General features: G+C 44.0%; 2 protein-coding genes across 2 annotated transcripts in view; one reads left to right on the forward strand and one right to left on the reverse strand.

The window, feature by feature from the left end:
- LOC105566971 (mothers against decapentaplegic homolog 3) overlaps positions 1-11,563 on the reverse strand; it is a 36,686-nt gene extending 25,123 nt beyond the window's left edge. The window contains exon 1 of the mRNA XM_012021437.1: positions 11,047-11,563. Coding sequence (XP_011876827.1) covers positions 11,047-11,249 — 203 coding nt within the window. The 5' untranslated portion in view covers positions 11,250-11,563. The remainder of the gene's footprint in view (positions 1-11,046) is intronic.
- Positions 11,564-12,947: 1,384 nt separating this feature from the next.
- LOC105566972 (protein IWS1 homolog) lies at positions 12,948-18,663 on the forward strand. Its single transcript, XM_012021438.1, has 7 exons — positions 12,948-13,491; positions 14,470-14,602; positions 14,689-16,353; positions 16,472-16,832; positions 16,934-17,223; positions 17,304-17,415; positions 18,085-18,663. The coding sequence occupies exons 1-7, from the start codon at positions 13,479-13,481 to the stop codon at positions 18,205-18,207; spliced, it is 2,697 nt and encodes an 898-aa protein (XP_011876828.1). The 5' UTR covers positions 12,948-13,478; the 3' UTR covers positions 18,208-18,663.
- The last annotated feature ends 1,511 nt before the right edge of the window (positions 18,664-20,174 follow it).

The following is a 20,174-nucleotide window of genomic DNA, read 5'->3' on the forward strand; positions in this document are numbered from 1 at the left end:
GGAACGAATCAGAATTCCTTTAGGATTTACCATGAAAGATATTTCACAACCAGAAGTTTGCTAGACTTCACTACACATCTGGTAAATCCTAAAGGAATTCTGATTCGTCCATTTTCTAACAGACGACTGGTTGAACCTATCAGATTTTTTCTTCAGTGTGGTAATTGAGAAAACGAAAAACTACCTCGGCTGTTGTTAGAGCTAACAATAAGAATGGCCGCAAGAATGAAAATTGCCGCAGCGGTTCGCGCCACGAGTTGCATCGCGAATCTGGATAAGAGCCTAACTGTGGTCAGTCGTTTCCTAATCCGTAAGCCGCAGGCGATCTCCCCGCGGCCTCCACCGTGACGCGAACTTAATAACAGATTCTCCAGTTTATTGTTATCCGGCATTTGTTAAGCCGAGTCAACGTTGTTGATCAACGTGTTGTCAGTGGTAATACGAGCACCAGGCACGTATATATTTTTACATCGTGCAAAAGAAGAAAAAAAAACGCACAATGAGAGCGCGACCGATCGATAGACGCGCGTACGCACCAGCGCGATTATGATAAACCGCATAACAATCACGCGTAACGACGCGCGACGCGTCTCTGTGTCACGCACGTCGCGTAAGCCCCGACGAATTCGCCCGCGTGAATTTCGGAGGTGCTCGAGTCGGAAACGTTCGCTTAAAGAGAATTTCCACTCACTCGGGCACTTCACTGCCGGCCGCTGCGAGGAATCACCGCCACCGCGTCTGACACCCGAGGGTGATCCGCTCCAGCGCCGCCGATCGTCGCGAGCGCGTCATTCTTTTTCCGCGTGCCGAAATTCCCGCCAGACCTGGCGGGATCCTCGCGGCGCGTTCCTCCCCCGTTCCTCACCACCCTGCCTCCAGGACCCGCGGTGTACGCGAGCGGTGTGTCCCTCTCGCGCGGGCCTCGCGACGTCGTCGACTCGTCTCCGGCTCTCGGCCTCGGCGCGTCCGAAAGCCGCTGGAACGAGCGCGCGATCCGCTCGCGCGTCCCCGCCCGACTCCGATCCGCCGCGCGAGGATCACGCGCCTTTCCCCGATGACAGGCGCTTTCCCTCTCCACCGCCCGATATCCTTGGTCGAGGAGAGGCTCCTCGCCGAGCGCGCCAGCAGGCCAGGACTACTATTAATAAAGTTGTCATGCGGTACGCACGCCGCCGCCCGCCGCAATCGATTCCCTACGGCTTCGACCGTATACCTAGACATACGGTGTACATAAACGACGCGCGAGCGGAGCGCCACGTGATACATCATTCCGATGTGTACAGGGTCTTTCAAACGGCGCGAATAATCGTCGTGATTAGTCCTCGGATGCACACGCCTCCCCCGTCCCTCCTAGCGAGAGCATTCGCGCAACGAGTTTCCGGATGGCGGAAAAACCGACGTCGATAAATTTGCACGCGCATCCGGGGACGTGTCTCTGGATAGAGAAAATTACTCGGCGTAGAGGAGAACCGGGGATCGTAAGGGAAACAAAACGGCGGCGGCGGCACCGACGCGATTCTTCCTCGCATCCGAGCGAAAACACAGAAGCCCGAAAGGGAAATAAGTTGGGTTTACTCACGCGCGTTTCTGCAAACACGAACCTAACAAACATTACAAGCGCATCCGCGTTATCTCGCGATTGCTGGTGTTATGGTATAATCACGTGGCTGGGTCTGGGACGCGGCGATAAGAGTGCATTTACGATAAAAGAAAGTCTTTATTATAACGAGAGACATGTGACGACACGACTGAAAGGCAGGCCCGAGTAGTCGTGCGTAATTAGATAATTGAGAGCTAATTGGCGACGTTAGACCAAATATGTACCGAACATTGCGGCAGCTCGTGCAAATGTACGTAAATAATTAATGTAAGTAATGTGAGGCAAAGTATATATACAGGGTGTCCCAGGAGGAAAGGTCAATATTCTGGGAGGTGATAGTATCGGTTATTTTAAGCAAAAATGTTCGTATGAATATGTGCCCCATTCCCCATTGTTTCCGAGACAGAGCTACTTGAATGTCTCGCGTATTTACTTTTTTTCCTGTACGCTTCACCCTTCATCCGGCATCACGAACGTCTGCGGGAATTTACTCTTTTACGTCTGTTCACTGTTGCGCCGATAACATTGTATAGAAATGTTCCAAATGCCTCGCATATTTACAAATGTCGAACGAGCAACACGCCATGTTCGCACAGGTGTTGAAAAATGCATTGTTGTCAACGGTGGAATTTTTGAAAATTTATTACGATCTGTAAAAAATGTATCACTTGAACAATAAATATTAGAAATAGTCTGTAGTATTTCTTTCTTATCAGCAATCTTGCAACTGTACATTCAAATAGCTCTATCTCGGAGACAGTGGGGAATGGGACATATATTCATATGGACATTTTTGCTTAAAATGACCGATGCTATCACCTCCCAGAATATTGACCTTTCCTCCTGGGACACCCTGTATACGTGTATATACGAGAATTTGTAGCTAAATATACGGCGTACAAGACTGGCAGCTATTCTTGCGTCCTTATCTTGCATTCCCTTTTTTTTAAAAAAAAGAAAGGTAAGTAAATTTACCTCATATATTTAATTAACAACGAAAAGCCGGCCAAAACGTTTTTCTTTTCAATTCTTTGGCTTGACCATTTCAAAGTTGGGGCACTGTAAACCGGAGTCAAGTAAAATATCAAAAGAAAAACAGAGAAATGTAAAACAAAACAAAAAACACTATGCACGTCTCCGGAAAATAAAAGACTGCCAGTTCTATATGGACTTGACGCCTATGAAAATGTTGATGCACGTGACGACTTTGATCTGAATATACAGATAACGTTTGTATTAAATTTTTACGTTGAAATGACAACGTTTCCACCCCCTCCCAAACTACTGCATTGTGCAATAAAAATGTGTCATTAAACAAAACGTTTCTTACGCGCTTTGCGGTCATACGTTAAGCTAACTGTTGTTAATTATCACAAGTTCGTCAAAGTTTAAGGAAACCCGAAACGAATTTTTACGGCGCAACTTTTTATTTTAGTAATTGAGTTACCGTTAAAAAGTCGTTTCCCTCAGCACGGAAGTTTTTGATTTACGTCCCTCTCGCGTGGAAGCCCTCAATTACATCTTCAAGTTGAAACTCGAAGAGAACGCGCGCGCGCGACAGAGAGAGAGAGAGAGAGAGAGAGAGAGAGAGAGAGAGAGAGAGAGAGAGAGAGAGAGAGCTTTTTGATCAGATCATAACCAGAAGGCACTTGCCGCGAGGCAAGCGTCTTCAGTTCACCGAGCGAGTTACATTCAACGCCATACTTTTAGCAATGTCCTTAGCGATAGATTCGTATCGATATATCCGCATGTAAATACGACGGAGATTAAATCGTGTTTTACGAGCGCCGATAACTGACGACAATCACGAGATACGCATGTAATTATTCCAGCTCCGTAATTATGCGAAATTCAACGTTAAATCTCCCCCGTGACGCCCATGAATATTTTATACAAGTAATGACAACGTATAATTGTAACAATTAAACTGCGCGCGATACGACGCTAATTATGCGCTTTGTCGCGTCGTGTGTGTCCACCGCGGACGCAGGTCGCGATACATTTTAATACTCCGCGGATAAAAACGACAAGTTACATCAAGCTTACGCAAACACGTGTCATCGTCTCGCTATTTACTCGATTAACCGAGCTCGAAATAATCTCCCGCGCGCATATAAAATGGAAACGCTACATCGGTACACGCCGTATCAATTTATCGATTAGAAATTTGCGGCAAGTAACGTTGTTGATCGCGCCGGGCACGTCGCTGCCGCGACGCTACCGCGGAAACGCAATTTCGAAGAGAAACGCAGCCCGCGAGAGATAAGAAATCACCGCCGGCCGATTTCACGTTGCTATCGGCGGTGATTATCGCCCCCTTGTCTTTTTCCGCGTTGTTTCACGCGGATGCGGAAAAATAACGAAGCCGACCGCCGCTAATCGAGATCGTTATCTCGACAACCGAGTTCGTGACGATACCATTTTTCCACGCTCCGCGAACAACGTCGGAGGGGGGCTGCGGGTGATTTTACACCCGGATTACCATCTTAAAATCCGCGCTAAAATCTTCATACTCCGACTTAGTTTACCGTGACAGTCCCGCAAGCCCTTCTTAATTTTTTTCCATAGTAATAAACAGGGGTGTTTCTTCCGAGGGGGTAGGCACGCGCCGCTTATTAATTTCCGGCGAGAAAAATAACAGCCCGGGACTAGACCAGGGCCCCGAGTACTTACGCGAGACGTTTAAATCGGCTGTTAGTCTTAAATTTTAATCTAGGTTTAATTATCCTTTGTCCTTTTCTAGACCCAAAAATTAGACAAAGATAAAAAGCAAGTTAAACCGAGAGTAAAGTTAATCTACGTTGGTAGAAATGGACCCCGGCTCGATTTCCACCAACATCGCTCAACTTTTAGTTTAAGGTAGATAAAAAAATGATGAAGTTACAGATTTTCTCTTAACTTGCAGCAAAACTAATTTAGATATTAATACGTATGTGTGTAAAATTTGGGTTTAATTTACCGTATAATTTCTGAGATGTGATCACTTAAAATTAACTGTTTTTAACATTTCGCTTATCGCCATTGGCTGCCGAGTTAAAAAAACCTGACACTTGTACATGTATTTGTCAGTAGCAAAAAATCTATAATAAGGATCGAAACAAAAAATCGAGCAAAAGTAGTTGAATGTTTAAGAAATGTATATGTTTAAATTTCAACGACGCTGACCGTACGGTATCAGAGTATGATAAATCCAAATATCAAATTTCAAGAAAATCTATGTATTATATTAAGTAAATTGAATTAAAACATTAAATTTTTTACGTTCAAATAAAGATTTCATGAGATATAGAATACTATTTATTAAATGAAATAATTGTTTTCGTTAAATAAGACATCTAATTTTCTTCGCTGTGAAAATTACATCTTAGTAAACATTTTATAGAATTAAAATAAAATTATCTATTCTTTGGTATTTAATAAATACTTAAATCGAAGCAATGCATGTTTTAATTTATTATTTTTTAAATTTAAGTTAATAAGCTATTAGGAGCCACCTAATGAATAATTTTCTTGAGTAAAGTAATATTTTTTTTTATTAAGATATTTGTTTTATCAGTGTAGAAACAAGTGTGCACTCGGTGCGCACTAGTGCAAGCAACCGAATTCGCTATAAGATTAAAGTGACGTTGGTGAAACCAGGGTTTAATTCTTCCGAGAGTCTCACATCGACACGTGAGTATATCATTGATACCCGATAGCTTTCATCGATCTCGCGAGGAATCGCGTTCACGTGGGGACACATCGGAGATTACTTATCGACCAAGACCGTATTACATTATTCACGAATACGCGCTCCCGTCCCGCAAAAACGGAACCATTAACGGTCATTAGAGCTGTCGAGTTGCCAAAGCGGAAAGCGGCGTTCTTCGCAAATGATTCCTTTCCGTCTGTTTTGCCTGAATCTCGTTAACAACTTTTTTCCCGCGGAAAAGTCGCGACATACACGGCACGCACGCACGCACGCACGCACGCACGCGAGCACGCGCGCGGAATTGGAACGAGCCGCCGCGTGAATTAATTACCATTTATCCCGTGACGTGAAACGAACCGGCTCCGCGGAGGAGCCCGATCGTTTACACGCCCAGTCTTTCCAAACAATGTAACGCATCCGCGTTCGCTTAAGCCTGATCTACAATGTGCTCCTTGCAATTAGAAACGTTCGATTTTGTGCAAGCGAATCAATAATGCTCGAAAAATTGGTCAACGTACGATTGGGCAGCGTACACTGAGAGACCCATTTTATTGAATGAAACAAAATTTAGTTGACGCAACTGAATTTCTTGTTTGGATAGGAGCAAACAAATCTTTCAGTTGATACAACAAAAAATTTTAGTTAGAAAATTTGGTTGAGTGAACATGCGCAGAATCCTTTTATAATATTCAACTAAACGATTTAGTTGACGCAACAAACAATTATTTAGGACGCGATGAGATGGACGAATTTGTTATCTCAACCGTAAAATTTTGTTGAAATAAACAACTCATGGAAACCAAATAGTTAGTTGTAACATTTAACTTCTTTTCAGCAACATATTCAGCAATCTGCACTTTCGCTTATTCCGCTGACTGTCGCGAAAGAACCGTCCCGGCCCGTGACGGGTATACCTTATATGTCGGACCATCGTGATCTCACTTACTAGAGACCCTCTAATCAGAGTCTGGACATGCGGTAGCCAGCTTCTGATTGGTTCGCCATGTTTATGATTTTCCCGCTGAATTTTGAATCGACAATTTTTATCAACTTTTATAGTTTTACAAACAACAGGTTATCGTGATTGATTTTGATTATTTTGATGCGTATCCCTTTGTCGAGGTGTTATTGCAAAAATGGTGCTGCACATCCACCCACACTATTATCAAACTTCGTGCGAAGTGCGGTTATATTTTAGGCTACGTCTCGATCTGATGGCAGCTTAAAGAGAGTGTGGAATATTCGTACTGCTCTCTCTCTCTCTCGTTGGATTTGACTGAACATGTCGGACAACTCTGTTGGCGATTCCTATCTGATTAGTCTCTTATCACTTACGAGTTCGGCAGCCATCTAGTGGCGGAATACCGTACTTTGAGATGGACAAATTTATCTCGACCACAAAATGTTGTTGGAACAAACAACTCATGGAAACAAAATATTTAGTTGTAACATTTAACTTCTTTTCAGCAACATATCTTTCGTTTTATACAATCGAATTACATGTTCAGTCAACAAAATGATTGAATCAAATTATTTCGTTTCATTCAACAAAATGGATCTCTCGGTGTATAATGTGCGATTTATTGTTTTAAACGCACTCAATGGCCACAAAATAAAATGTTTTCAGACGCAACGTGCACGTTGTAGACGAGGCTTCGCTCTCGCCGTCACGTGTTGTCGGCGCGGAACATGTGAGTCGTCACGTACGTGGGTGTTGCTCGCGAGAAACTACTACCGACTACTGTCCCATTTTCAGAATTTTGACGCGATCGATCCGTCCGTACCGTACGTCGGCCCCGCCACGTCATTCATATAGGAATCGCATTCAATTTCACAAGCGGCCGAACGCGCCTTCCTTCATCGTTTACCTCTTCGTCGTAAAACACTACGGAAATTTGGTGCCGTTTGTAGTCGAGTGACGAGGCGCTCTCCTCGGAAACGGAGGAGCCCGTCGTCACGTATGACGTGGCAGTCAGTGCGCGCTAATGAGATTCTGATCTCGCGGAAACGAACTTTATCGATAATTCCACGGAAGAGGCCGATGTTTCCTCCGCCAGAGTTCGATCGGTGAGGAACGTTTGTTCCTTTAATTTCTGCGGACGCGGGAGGCGCCTCGCATCGAGGCGCTTAGCTTCCCTCCCACCATGTTTCCTCCTTCGTAATAACCAAATGATAATAAAATAATAATAAAATAAGAAGGAAGGTTCAAACAGGCGCGACTGGAATAAACACCGGTGTCCTGTTATCGCGCATACGCGCGGATGTGTACACATCCGCGATAGTCCAATTAGAAAATGCCTTCGGGCGTCGCGTCTATTTTATCGCCGCAATTGATTCTATCAAGGCGAGATCAAAGCGAAGGCATGACTCGAGTCTTTTATCGAGTTACATCAATACGGTTCTACGCGCTGGCGGAGCGAGCGCGAGAGGCACGGGGCGCGTCTCGCTCGCGCGGTCGATCGTCTTTGTCTTTCGGATGCCGCGCATCCCCCGTGACTGCGGGACTCGAATGGAAATTCAAGCTGGAAACACGCGAAAAAACTTCAGCAGTAAGACTTAAGACTCGAGGGAAGTGGCCGATGACACAGTCGGGAACGTAAGCAGCCACCTTGAAACTTAAGCCATGTTGAAATTAAGTGTCAAGTTTTTTTTTTCGCGCGTTTACTCTCTAAAAGTCAATCAGCGGATTATCACTGAAAACAGTAAATATTCACCGATTCGCAATTATAATATACTGATGGACTTTTAGAGAGTAGAGCTTGAGACTCGGAATTTCTGACGCTAAGAATTTCCAACCAATAGGTATATGTTTCAAAGTGACTGCTTACGCTCTTGATTCTCTTTGGTCATTTCCTTAAGTCTTAAGTTGTACTGCTTAAATTTCTTGGTGTGTTCGGGCCTTAAAGCCTACTCTACAATGTGCTCTTTGCGTTTAGAAACATTCTATTTTATACAGGGTGTTCCAGAAGGAAAGATCAATATTCTTGGAGCTGATAGCGTCGGTCATTTTAAGCAAATATGTTCATATGAATATACAGGGGGTCTCATTTTAAATGATAACACATAAAATTCACATACGCAAAAAATTTCAATAACTAGAGCACTATTGCAACAACATATTCCTGAGACGAAATCAAGTAAAAAAAAGTCCTGTACTGCTTTTCCCTCCGACAAACAGTTATCGAGATATCATAAGCTAAACATTGAAAAAGTTATCAATTTTCTCTTGAATATCTCAAAAAGTATTGGGCAAATCAAAAAATGTTTCAGACGAAAGTTGCTCATATTAATTAGTAGAATAAGATAGTATAATTATGTTTAAATAATCGAGTAATTTCCGTCCATCCCTAATCATTACCCGAGCCGAATTAATGCACCGTATACTGGGTGTAACGTACAATTTGTCAACTCTGCACAAATTTTTCAAACGTGTATTTATTGGCTACAAAACAGAACGTTTCTAGACGCAAAGAACACATTGTAGATTAGACTTGCGACTCCGCGCGATCGGCAGTCGTTATTAATCGTCCGGTCGGACGGTGCGAGGTCGGGTTGGGGGGGGATGAGGGGATCCCCGACGAGAACCGCATTTGCCGTAGGTCAAGGATTGTACGGGCGCACCTCGCCGGTTTTCGAGCCGGCGCGCGGCGTTTGCGCGCCCCGCGCTTCTTCGCACGCGCGACATACGCACCGCGCGAGCGATTCGGGCGATCGACGAGCTCGCCCACGCGGCGGTGACAGCCAGCGGCTCCCGTATTTCGAGCTAAGGCGAACGCACGCTTGCGTCACCGTCGCGACCCGGCGAAAGGAATCCTCGTCTCGATTGCAGACACGACACAACGATCGTCTGTAAAAACCCAAGCCCCGCCGGTTATTAGCGGGAACGCGCCGCCCGCGCGCGAACGAAGGACGCGCGTATGGCGCGAGTCCCGTATCGCATTTTACAGCGAGTACAGAGAAATTCGTCTCAGCTCGTTACGATCTAACGATTCCAACGCGACGAAATGTTGCGAGGCTTTCCTGAAAGTTGGAAACGTTTCGATCCCGATCCCTCTCTCGGTTCCCCGCCAAACCGATCAGCCTTCCGGGAGAAATGCAAGTACGATTAATATGAGACTCGCGAGCATAGGTTGATGTCAAATTAGCTATCAAAACGGAGTAGTCGACTCGACCTCGGATCGGTGAAACGCATACCCTCCCCGTCTTGCGGTAATCTTCGCTTCGCAGCCTCAAAGTTAAAAAATATTAGAAAATCGACGAAGTTACAAACTGAGGCGAAGAAAATATATGCAAATTAAATGCACATATGTATAAACAATCAACGGTTTTGTCACAAGTTAAAATTAAAAATGTAAAAAAGATGTAAAAGAAATGTGAAAAGAAAGAAAAATAAAAGAGTATGAACCGTAGGGGGTGCCAAATTAGATCTTTCTAATAAGATTGCAGTACATAAGGGTTCGAATTCTCCGTGTCTCGCTGTAATTGTTCAAGTGAAGAAATTCGCAAAAAGCGAGGTCGACTCGGCGTCTCGAGAGGCTCGACTGTCCATTTCTACCAATGTAAATTAATCTCAATCTCGGTTTAACTCAGGCTACCCATAGTCTGCTCTTCTGCCTATTTAAGATCGTCGTGAGCGATTAAACCCCAATCACAGAGCATCTTAAGACGCTACTTGAGACGACCCGGTCGTACTTTTATATTTCTGCCTTTCGTAACTCTTGTCCAGACTTTCGCCGACGCCGTTTACCTTCGATCCCGATAAAATTCACCCGTTCGTCTCTTTCCAAGGGGACAGTTGGAGAAAGACGGAAGAACTAAGCTACGATGAAGGTTGAGTGACGTCGGTGAAAACCAGAACTAGAAGAAAAACCCCCCTGGCCGAGGTAAACTCTCCGCGATGGTTGTCAAAAATTAAAATCACTTGGACACCAACATCCTGCCTTGCCTCTAATATCCGTCATTCCTTCGAGTTGTGACTCCACGTCAGAGCCACGTGAATTTTATTGTTCGAAAACAAAGTAAATTGAACCGAGATAAAAATTAGTCCGCGCTGTCGTGGAAAACGGGCGACTCGCTCGCGAAGGAGGGTCTCCGGCCTGACCACGTGCCTCCCGCATGCACGTGCCCCAGTGAGACCCAGCGTGTTTACCTGTGCATGCATGCGTGCGTGCGTGCGTGCGTATCACGCCGATCGGTCGCCGTTCTACAAACGCGACCCGTCGTCACCCGTGCGCACCGACGTGTCGGCGCTTATCCTCGCGCCGAGTTCTTATCGTTATCGCCCGGCGCGCGTATACGGATCGGCGCAGGTGAGCGCGCGCGGCGCGAGACGTCGGCGATCACTAATAGGAACGGAGGAGCAGGCGGAGAGACGCGTGCACGCGGCGCGCGATTGGTAAAAAAAGAACCGTCATGCGTGTGCCCGTACACGCACCAAACCGTCTCGCGCGCGCGCGCGCGCGCACACACGGCGCGGCCGCGTGTGCGTGTAGACGCGATGCATCGCGCATACACAGGCGCGCGCGAGCGCGCGCGATTTTTCCTCTTCTCTCCGCTCCATCTTTCGCTTTCTTTCTCCGCCTGCGTCGTCCCGGCTCGACGTACTTTTCCTTCTTCTTCTTCTCTCCCTTTCTTCCTTCCTTTCCTTCTTTCTCTCGCTCTCGGTGCATCGGGGTGTCGGGAATACGCGCGCACGTACCGAGAATTGAGCGCAGTTTCGGCGCAAGTCGGCGAGTATGTACAAACACGTACGTACCTAGGTATAGTGATGCACTTGGTGTTGCAGCTCTGCGTCGTGATGGCCTTCTCGAGCTCGTCGAGGCCCGCGGACTTCTTGAGCTTCTTGACCAGGCTCTTAACGGCCTTCTCGCTCCATTTGTCCTCGCTCTCGGCCTTCTTCCAGCCCAGCAGCCGCTTGACGATAGGCGGGTTAAAGCTGGGCAGCATCGAAGTCATCATTTGCCCTGAGACGAGCGCGCGCGACCCGCATCGGGGCCGCTCCGACGGCTTGTCGTCGTCGCGGTGCGCGCACGAAAACGTCGACGAGCGTTCGCCGCGGCGCGTAAGTCCCGGTTACCCTGGCCCGGCTGGCAGGCGACTCGACGGCTCGCGCTCCGGGCGGGCCGTCCGTCGTCAAGGCGCGCGCGCGCACACACACCGAATACCGTTCGCGACTCGGCTCGCGGGCCCCGTACCCCCGTGCACAACGAGATCACTCACTTCTCGCACGCAGACGGCGAATATTTTGCCACGGCCGCCATAGTGTACCCTGAGCGCGCGGCTCGGCGCGCCTCGGCCGGGCTCGGCGATCCTCGGCGCCGCGCCGGCCGCCGCGGTGCGCCTGCGCCGGGCGGTTAGACCGGCGCGCTCGCGCTTCGCTTTGTGCCCGCGCCTGCGGTACACCGGGGGCTCCGTTTTTTTTTACTTCACTCGAAAGAGAGAAACGTATGCGAAAATTCGCACTCCTACGGAATAAAGTTGCGAGTTGACCGGCTGTTCGCATTGGCTTTTGGCCAATCGACCCTCAACTCTTCTGTCAGAGTAAAATTTTTGCACGCGTTTCTCTGTCGGATAAATTCAAGAATCGAGTCGCGGCTCGGGAACTCGAATTTCTCGAATCATTCGAGGAGGAGAAAATTCTCTACTCTTGCGGAAAAGTTGCGGGTCGATTGAAGAAGAAGAGATAGAGAGAAATCAACATTTCTGTAAGAGCAGAATTCTCTTACGAATGATTCAAGACTCGCGCCGCAGATCGCGGATTTGTTGAAATAAGAACCTCGATGGACACAGTTTAGACAATTTTCGATTGATTCATCATATTGTTCCAGACTACGGGAAAATCCGCATTTTTTACTCTGTTATATATTTTATAAATTTATTTATTATAATAGTAACAATATGTAGTAAGCGTCTGGACAGGAATAACCTACGTTTTATTGGATTCGACGAAATATGGCAGAGCCAATAACGTGTCTCGAATCTGTTACTCTGAACGCGGTATTATTTATTATTTTAAATATGGCCACCTTTGGTCTGTTCGTTACCGCTGCACTGCTGCACTGGTTCAACAGTACAGCGATAACGAACAGACCATATCACGCCATGTTTTGTCAAACTAGAACTCTGTCCACTCTTATTACGGGACTCTACTCGGGAGGAAAGTCGTAGTGTTTGTGACCGAAGAACGCATCCGCTCCGAATATTTTGATAGAATCTTCTATCTCGACAGAACCTTTTCTTAAAACCTTGATCTTTAAATCTTTGTCACTTCACAGTGGCAAACTGCGCTCGAGTGTGTTAACCTGGGTTGGTTTGTACTTCTTTGCAAATCTTCACGCGAAATTGGAAAATTTGGAACAGTGAGAATCCCCCCTCATTATTGTACGAGGGCTGCTTTCGCGAGAAGATCAAAATGATCAAGATTAAAATGACCTTGTGCTATGATTGGTCAAATCTGAAATTTCATAGCATCGCGTTGAAATTTTATTCAATGAAATTTTCAGATTTGACCAATCATAGTACAAGGTCCTTTTAAGGCCTGTGTCCACGATGCTAGAATTTGGTCCAAGTTCTAGTTTCGAAAAACGTGTGGCCAATCAACTTGCAGCTATTCCATAAAAGCTGCACGTTAATTGGCTACACATTTCTCGGGACTAGAACTTGGACCAAATTCTAGCATCGTGGACACAGGCCTTTAGCAGCCCAGTTCGTAACTAGATTGGTTTCGTCGAGAGGGCGCCCCAGGCGTCCTGTGGAAGCCCCTTCTCTCGAATCCGTATAAATCATGGTAGCTTATCTTCAAGCCGAAATTGCCGAAGACCCGACGCGATCACTCGTGACCACGCGATTCAACGTATTAAAGAAGAATTGAAGATCAGCGAGAGCCTCGACGGTTACTGTTGACCGAACAGCTAGCTCTACAACGAGACCTCACGGTCGATATTGTTATAAGAATTTGTACGAGAAGAAAAAGAGCGCGGCGTAGAAACCAAAAAGGGTGACATTACGCAAGCCGGAGCACCGATTTCTGTACGAAAATAAGCGCACGTCGCCTATGAAGAATTAATTGTGAATTATTGTTGCAAGCAGAACGACACAGTAGTTATGTTCATTGATTAGTGACCAGTCGTAATATATTTTAATCGCCACGACAGACCACACTTTTTACCACGTTTGAGCATAGATGCCATGGGTTTCGAAGGTGAGGATAATTATTTACATTTGTTGCTTTATCGAGATTCAAGTTCTGTTCGAGAGACATTTTATTCGTTGTCGGAGCGCATGTAAAAGTAAGGCTCGGTCTACAATGAGTTGTTAGTCAGAACTGTATGTCGGTCCTTCTTCTTCCACCCAGAAAGGAAAAGGATCAACACATATAGTTGCAACTTCTGACTAAACTACTCATTATAGACCGGGCCTGAAGCACTCGCCTAGAACACGAACGATACAGTGTAAACGTACGAGAACCATAACTTTGCTTTTCGGTGTGAGGAAGCTAAGATATTGGCACAATTTTCAAATCGTTTCTATTGGCCGACTGATTCGCCGAGGAAGAAGCTAAAGGGGAGTAAAAAAAAGTAAAATTTACTCAAGTTATATTTGATGAAGGTAGCAGTTGTAGCAGTGTGGATTTTGTTGTATTTCTTGAAAAATGAATTAATCACTAACTGCCCCTCGGACGTTTCGGCTCAACCTCGAGGCATCTCTAGCGAGATCTTCGTGAATGCATTTTTCTATTTATGGATCAACTTTACATAAAAGCGTTTGAAATCACTTGCAATGTGAGATCTGAGGTCCACTTGCTGCAAACACTGCTTCGAAATGTTCTTCTACTTTTTCTTTATTAAAAGGAAGAAAAAGAACGCTTTGAAGTGTTTTGACTAGTCTCTTTCGCAAGGTCGTATCTCGATTTTTCTTTCTGGTCCGGAATGAGTGTTTAAGCACGAAAGCCAGAAGTTACAGAAAATCGAGACGCGACTTTGCGAAAGAGATCAGTCGATTTGTAGCATCAAGTGGATCGCAACCTTAACAATAATTTCTAAATTGCTCAAGTGAGTCAATCCTGTATAAAAAATATAATGCCCTTGTACGTCATTTTATCTAATTATGCATTATTTTCTTCTTGGTGATTTCATAAAAAGAATTTGATGTTATACGTGAATTTTCTTTTTCTTTTTAGACAAAAGAAGTGACTCGGAAGAGGAACACGATAAATCCAGAAGCAGTACACCGGATTCACAAAAATCTGGTAGCAATGTAACAGGAAACAGATCAAAATCACGCTCGGCCAGTCCTAAATCTTCACCTGCCAGGTGCCCGGATACATCTGTTTGCTTAATTATCTTTGTATTTTTAAATCGGCACTCTTTTGTTCTATAACGGGAATTAAATATTTTAGATCGAGTCAATCGTCGCCGGTGCAAAATGGCTCACCGGCTGGCTCACCGGCTTCTGTTCGTTCCAACGCGAGCTCTAGAAAGTCCTATTCTCGATCGCCATCCAGATCACCTTCACCAAACGGATCTGTTTCACCGATGAACGGCAAAAGGAGTGTATCCAGATCACGTTCCAAATCCCGTTCTCCAGAACGCACGGAGACGAGTGCAAGAGATGGCTCGCAGTCACCGGCACATTCGCATCGCTCAATTAAATCGGGCTCGAGATCCCGAAGTTCCTCTCATTCCTCATCCAGGAGTTCTCTTGCAGCATCGAGAAATAATTCACGCTCCAGATCGAGATCGAATTCCCCGAAGCCAAGTGACACTCCGTCTAAATGTACTTCGCCGAAGGCGAACTTTCAACCGTCTTCAAGATCCCCGTCGCCCCGTGCAATCTCCAAATCGCGATCTCGGTCAAGATCTGTTTCTCGATCCCATTCTGGGTCCCCAAAAGCGTCGGTCCATTCACGCTCTCGATCGGGAACCCCCAAGTCTTTCCACACAAGATCCAGATCTAGATCAAGATCGGGATCAGCTAATCCAAAAGAAGTTAAAGCTAGCTCGAGATCGAGATCGAGATCTCCGTCCGGATCAAAGAAAGGTTCCCGTTCGCCTTCAGCATCACCAAATCGATCTCCAGCGACAGCCAGACGGTCAAGATCGCGTTCTGTAAATAGTTCTAGAAAAGGTTCTCCAGATTTGGAGAAAAGTCCCCGTTTTAGATCTCGTTCCAATTCAGCGGATAGAAAATCTAAGTCACGATCCAGATCAAGGTCTGGATCTGGGAAACAATCGAGATCACCTTCGCGAGAAAGACGAGTTTTATCACGTTCAAAGTCCAAATCGAAATCTAGATCCCGATCCTTATCGGGTTCAAGAAAAGGCTCGCGTTCGAGATCGCGATCAAGATCACAGAAATCAAGGTCCGCGTCAGGTTCGCGTAAAGGTTCCGTGTCTCCTGCGCGTTCAAGAAAGAATTCCCGCTCGAGATCCAGATCCAGTTCGCGGTCTAGTAAATCTAAATCCAGATCCAGATCTGCCTCAAGAGCATCGCGATCAAGGTCTCGTTCAGGATCCAGGAAGTCAGTATCGAGATCGCGATCTCGTTCAAGATCTAAATCCGGTTCGAGATCACGTTCAGGCTCACGCTCAAGGTCAAGATCAGGGTCGAGATCGAAATCAAGATCGAGGTCAAGATCAAAATCACGTTCACGGTCAAAGTCGAGATCGAGATCACGTTCCAGATCAAGATCGAGGTCTGGATCGAGCGTAAAATCCAGGCATTCTTCGCGCTCCAAATCCCGGTCTCGATCGAGATCTAGATCCGCCTCCGGATCTAGAAGGTCTAGAAGTCCTAGCAGAGATTCGGATGGAGTAGTTAGGAAACGAAAAAGAGTATTATCGGATTCTGAAGAAGAAACTGATGAAGCCAAGGCGAAGAAACGAACGAAAAATGAGTTGTCTGATTCCGAGGGTGAAAATGAGAACGAGAGCAAGAAGGACGATGAGGCGCATCAAGAGAAAGAAGGTGAACCTGAGGATGATAAACAATTAGATGCAACAATTGTCAGTGAGCAACAGGACAACGAAGATTCTGACGATGGAATTATTACTCGTGGTGGAATGTAAGTATATATTTAATTACAATATATAGATTCCAATTCCAATATATATATTGGAAAATTAAGAAGATGCAACAGAATTTAATAATTTTGTAAGGCTGATTAAATCCAATATTTTCAGGGATGACATGTTGTCCGATTTCGATCGCATGTTAGCACGAAAGAAAGAAGAACAATCCCGTAGGCGTAAACGAAAGGACATTGGTATCATCAATGATAACGACGACATTATAGCCCAATTGTTATTAGACATGAAAAGCGCGGCTGAAGAGGATAGAAAGTTGAATCAACAAAATAGACCCGCCACAAATAAGATTAGTATGCTATCGAAAGTGTTGTCGCAGCTGAAAAAGCATGACTTGCAATTGGCTTTCTTGGAACACAACGTGCTGTCAGTCCTTACTGACTGGTTAGCACCGATGCCTGATCGTTCGTTACCGTCCCTTAAAATCAGAGACAATCTTCTAAAATTATTGTGGGAGGTAAGATCGTACGAGATAAATTCCCTCATTTGATAAAAAAATCTGTATTATACTTTATTTATTCGTTAGTCATATCACTGTATCGTTTGTATCGTTCATAGTTTCCAAAAATTGATCAGTCCTCGCTGAAGCAATCGGGTATTGGGAAGGCTGTAATGTACCTTTATAAGCACCCGAAGGAAACGAAGGAGAACAAAGAACGCGCTGGAAAGTTAATTAACGAGTGGGCCCGACCTATTTTTAATTTATCAGCGGATTTCAAGGCGCTTTCGAAGGAGGAGAGGATGCAGAGGGACTTGGAACAGACGCCTCAGAAGAAAAGGAAATCTGAGGACGGTGGATCCTCCCAAAAATCGCAGGATATTAATAAGGCCTTGAAAGGAGATTCCAAGTACAGTGTTTGATAATAATTCTTAATGACTGATATTTATTATTATACTGTCATTGCATTGAACTTTTTCTCTCTCACAGACCATTGAGACCGGGCGATCCTGGATGGGTGGGAAGGGCCAGAGTTCCCAGGCCATCTAACAAAGATTATGTCATACGACCCGACTGGAAATCGGACGTTGATATCAGTAGGGTAGGTATTTGTACATAGTGCATTTCAAATTTTAAAGTTGGCAAGTAAAAGACTATCTCCGAGTCGTAAATTCTACAATTGTTATATTCATCATCATAACTGGCTCTACAGCCCCAAAGGCTGCTCAGGTTACCAGAGTACACTCACTTAGGCTGCTAACATTACCGACAGAAACCTCCACCCTGGAGGGCTATACCCCTAAAGGGGTATGTGTGGCGAGATACTCTCGGTGGTTGTCATTTCCCACCGAGAAGTGGCGTCCGAAATCCGAAAAAACCAGCGGTGTCCGTGGCTGGATTTGAACACGGATTTTTTCGTTCATTTATTTACTAAGCAGCGCACATTTCTTCGCGCCACAATTGTTCTATTAGATTGTTAGTTATGTCTATATTGTACTTATAGATTATTTGACATTTACAAATTTCCGATAAGTTGCTTATTTCTAAACTTTCAACTGTTTTGAAACACCAGTTTACACTCTTTTGTCACAAAAGAGTTACAATACTCGATCGTTTTTACAATTCCTTGTTTTATTCTTTCCTTATTTCAGCTATTGATGTTAAATACTACTCTCCCCCTTAATGTTTTCCCTCGACTAGCTCTTTTACTTTTATAAAAATGCCGTGCAATTCCTTGTACGCAATTATAATGATTTGTTATTCTGCGCAGAGCACCAAGAAGCAGATGAGCCGATTCGAGAGACACATGAAAAACTATATAGACAGCAAACGTATGAAGTCGGCAAGAAGAGCAGTAGATATATCTATAGAAGGTCGTAAGATGTCTTTGTAATATCTTTGTAATATCATGTTTCTTATATCTTACACACACGGTGTGATGTAAAATTTGTGGCAATATCTCCTGATAATTGTGCGAGAAGAAAGCTGACGGCCGGATTGATTTAGTTCTGACGTAATCTCGGGATTACGAATTAGAGATATATTGCATAGTCAAGATGCGCGTTGTTTAGTCTCCTTTCGACGATTGGTATTACATATTTATATTTGCGGACGAAGGAGAATATGCAGTTTCATTTCACAAGTCGATAACAAAGAAGCATACAATTCTACTGGACAATACAAGAAGTAGTTATAATTTAAACATTTTAGTTAGATGGTCTCAATTTTGACAAACCAGGATATCATTTAGATTTAAGTATCGGTAATGTTAAATAATGTATTACTTATATGTTCTATATATATATATATATATAAAGGACTGAATAAACATGTTTTAAATTTCTGTGCATTTTGTTCTGTAAGCTGACTGATATTAATTTTAAACGTACCCGAAGTAATATCATCAACTCAGTTCCAGAGACCCATCCATAGGTGGGTTTAATAGTTACATTAATAGTTACTTTATATATTTTTTAAACCTCCACAAATCGCATAGGCCTTGCCTTTGCGTATAACTCAGTGAGAAATGATTCGTCGTTTCGACGTCGAATCGACATCGACACCGTCGAATTGACGTCGATTCGACATCATTTCAACGTCGATCGACGAATCATTTCTCACTGGGAAGCGCCTCTCTAGAAGCATAATTAATTGGCTATACATTCGCTAACATTGGTTATGTTGCAAGTGCATTGGCCAATATTTTCCTAATATAACACCAATATTGGTCATAAAACAAATGCAAACATACTACTGATATTGTACCTAGATGATTATTTAATATTGGATTGATTGTATTGGCCAAGATTGCCCAAAAAAATTGTAATATTGAATATAGAATAAATGCTAATGTAACGCCAATGTTACGTATTAATAATTGCACGGTATTGTGTTTACATTGAAAATACATTGCAAAAATATGAGGTCCTCCACCATCCTCGCCAATTTCGATCGGCGGACCTCTTTTCTTTACAATGTGATTTTTTATTATGCAATACAATTTTATTATTTATTTTATTCTTTTTGTAATTTCCTTTACAAAGACATAATTACATTATAAAATTAAAAATATAATATCTATACAATACAATATTTTCCTCGACGTTACATTATATGTAATATTCGGTATGCATACAATAACATGAAATTCTCGCAATGTAAAATATGTACATATATATTACATGTTTGGGATAAAAAATATCCCAAATGTATTTGTTAATGGTCTCTTAAAAGTAAATCGAATCCACAAAAATTTTAAGCAAAAAAAGTAAAAACTTAACAAACGCATAACAACTTCCAACTTATTATATGCATCCGATTACAAATATAATTATATTTACTAGTAATACAGTGTAGTTACAATTTTATCTATCTTTTTAATTATGCAGTAATGTCCCCCTGTCCCTGCCTACCCGAATCCCTACCTATCCGTATTCCGCTGTATAGTCTTATTCATTTTCCTACCTACCCGCGTTTCAACCTTTTGTTATTAAACCTGCAAGACTTTCTAAAACCGCGACGCGATTTATAAGAGAACCGATTGGGGATTATACGCGCGCGATTTAATAGGGATTTAATATAGGGGTCTTTTTAATCTCGCACATATATGCGAGAATATGTAAAGAAGATAAGAATATAACCCACCCGAATTTTGGCACATAAGAAGAAATCAACATATATCGTACAACACATTCACATAATAAGTACATCAAAGTGGCCAATATTGACCACTGACTCGGCGTATCCCTTCGTTGGGCCAGATTGGACATACCTTTCGTTGCTCCCGGCCATGTACAGTCTGGTCATTTTGACCAGAGATCAAGAAGGAAGAAAACTCCTTCCACAGTCAGTTTATTATCG

The sequence above is a fragment of the Vollenhovia emeryi genome, unplaced genomic scaffold, assembly GCF_000949405.1.
Source record: "Vollenhovia emeryi isolate VEMERY1.0 unplaced genomic scaffold, V.emery_V1.0 DF939141.1, whole genome shotgun sequence".
Lineage (NCBI taxonomy): Eukaryota > Metazoa > Arthropoda > Insecta > Hymenoptera > Formicidae > Vollenhovia > Vollenhovia emeryi.

Coding starts and splice junctions, on each gene's coding strand:
- LOC105566972 (XM_012021438.1), top strand. Junction 14,603..14,688: donor CCTAAATCTTCACCTGCCAG/GTGCCCGGATAC, acceptor TAAATATTTTAG/ATCGAGTCAATCGTCGCCGG. Junction 16,354..16,471: donor ATTATTACTCGTGGTGGAAT/GTAAGTATATAT, acceptor CAATATTTTCAG/GGATGACATGTTGTCCGATT.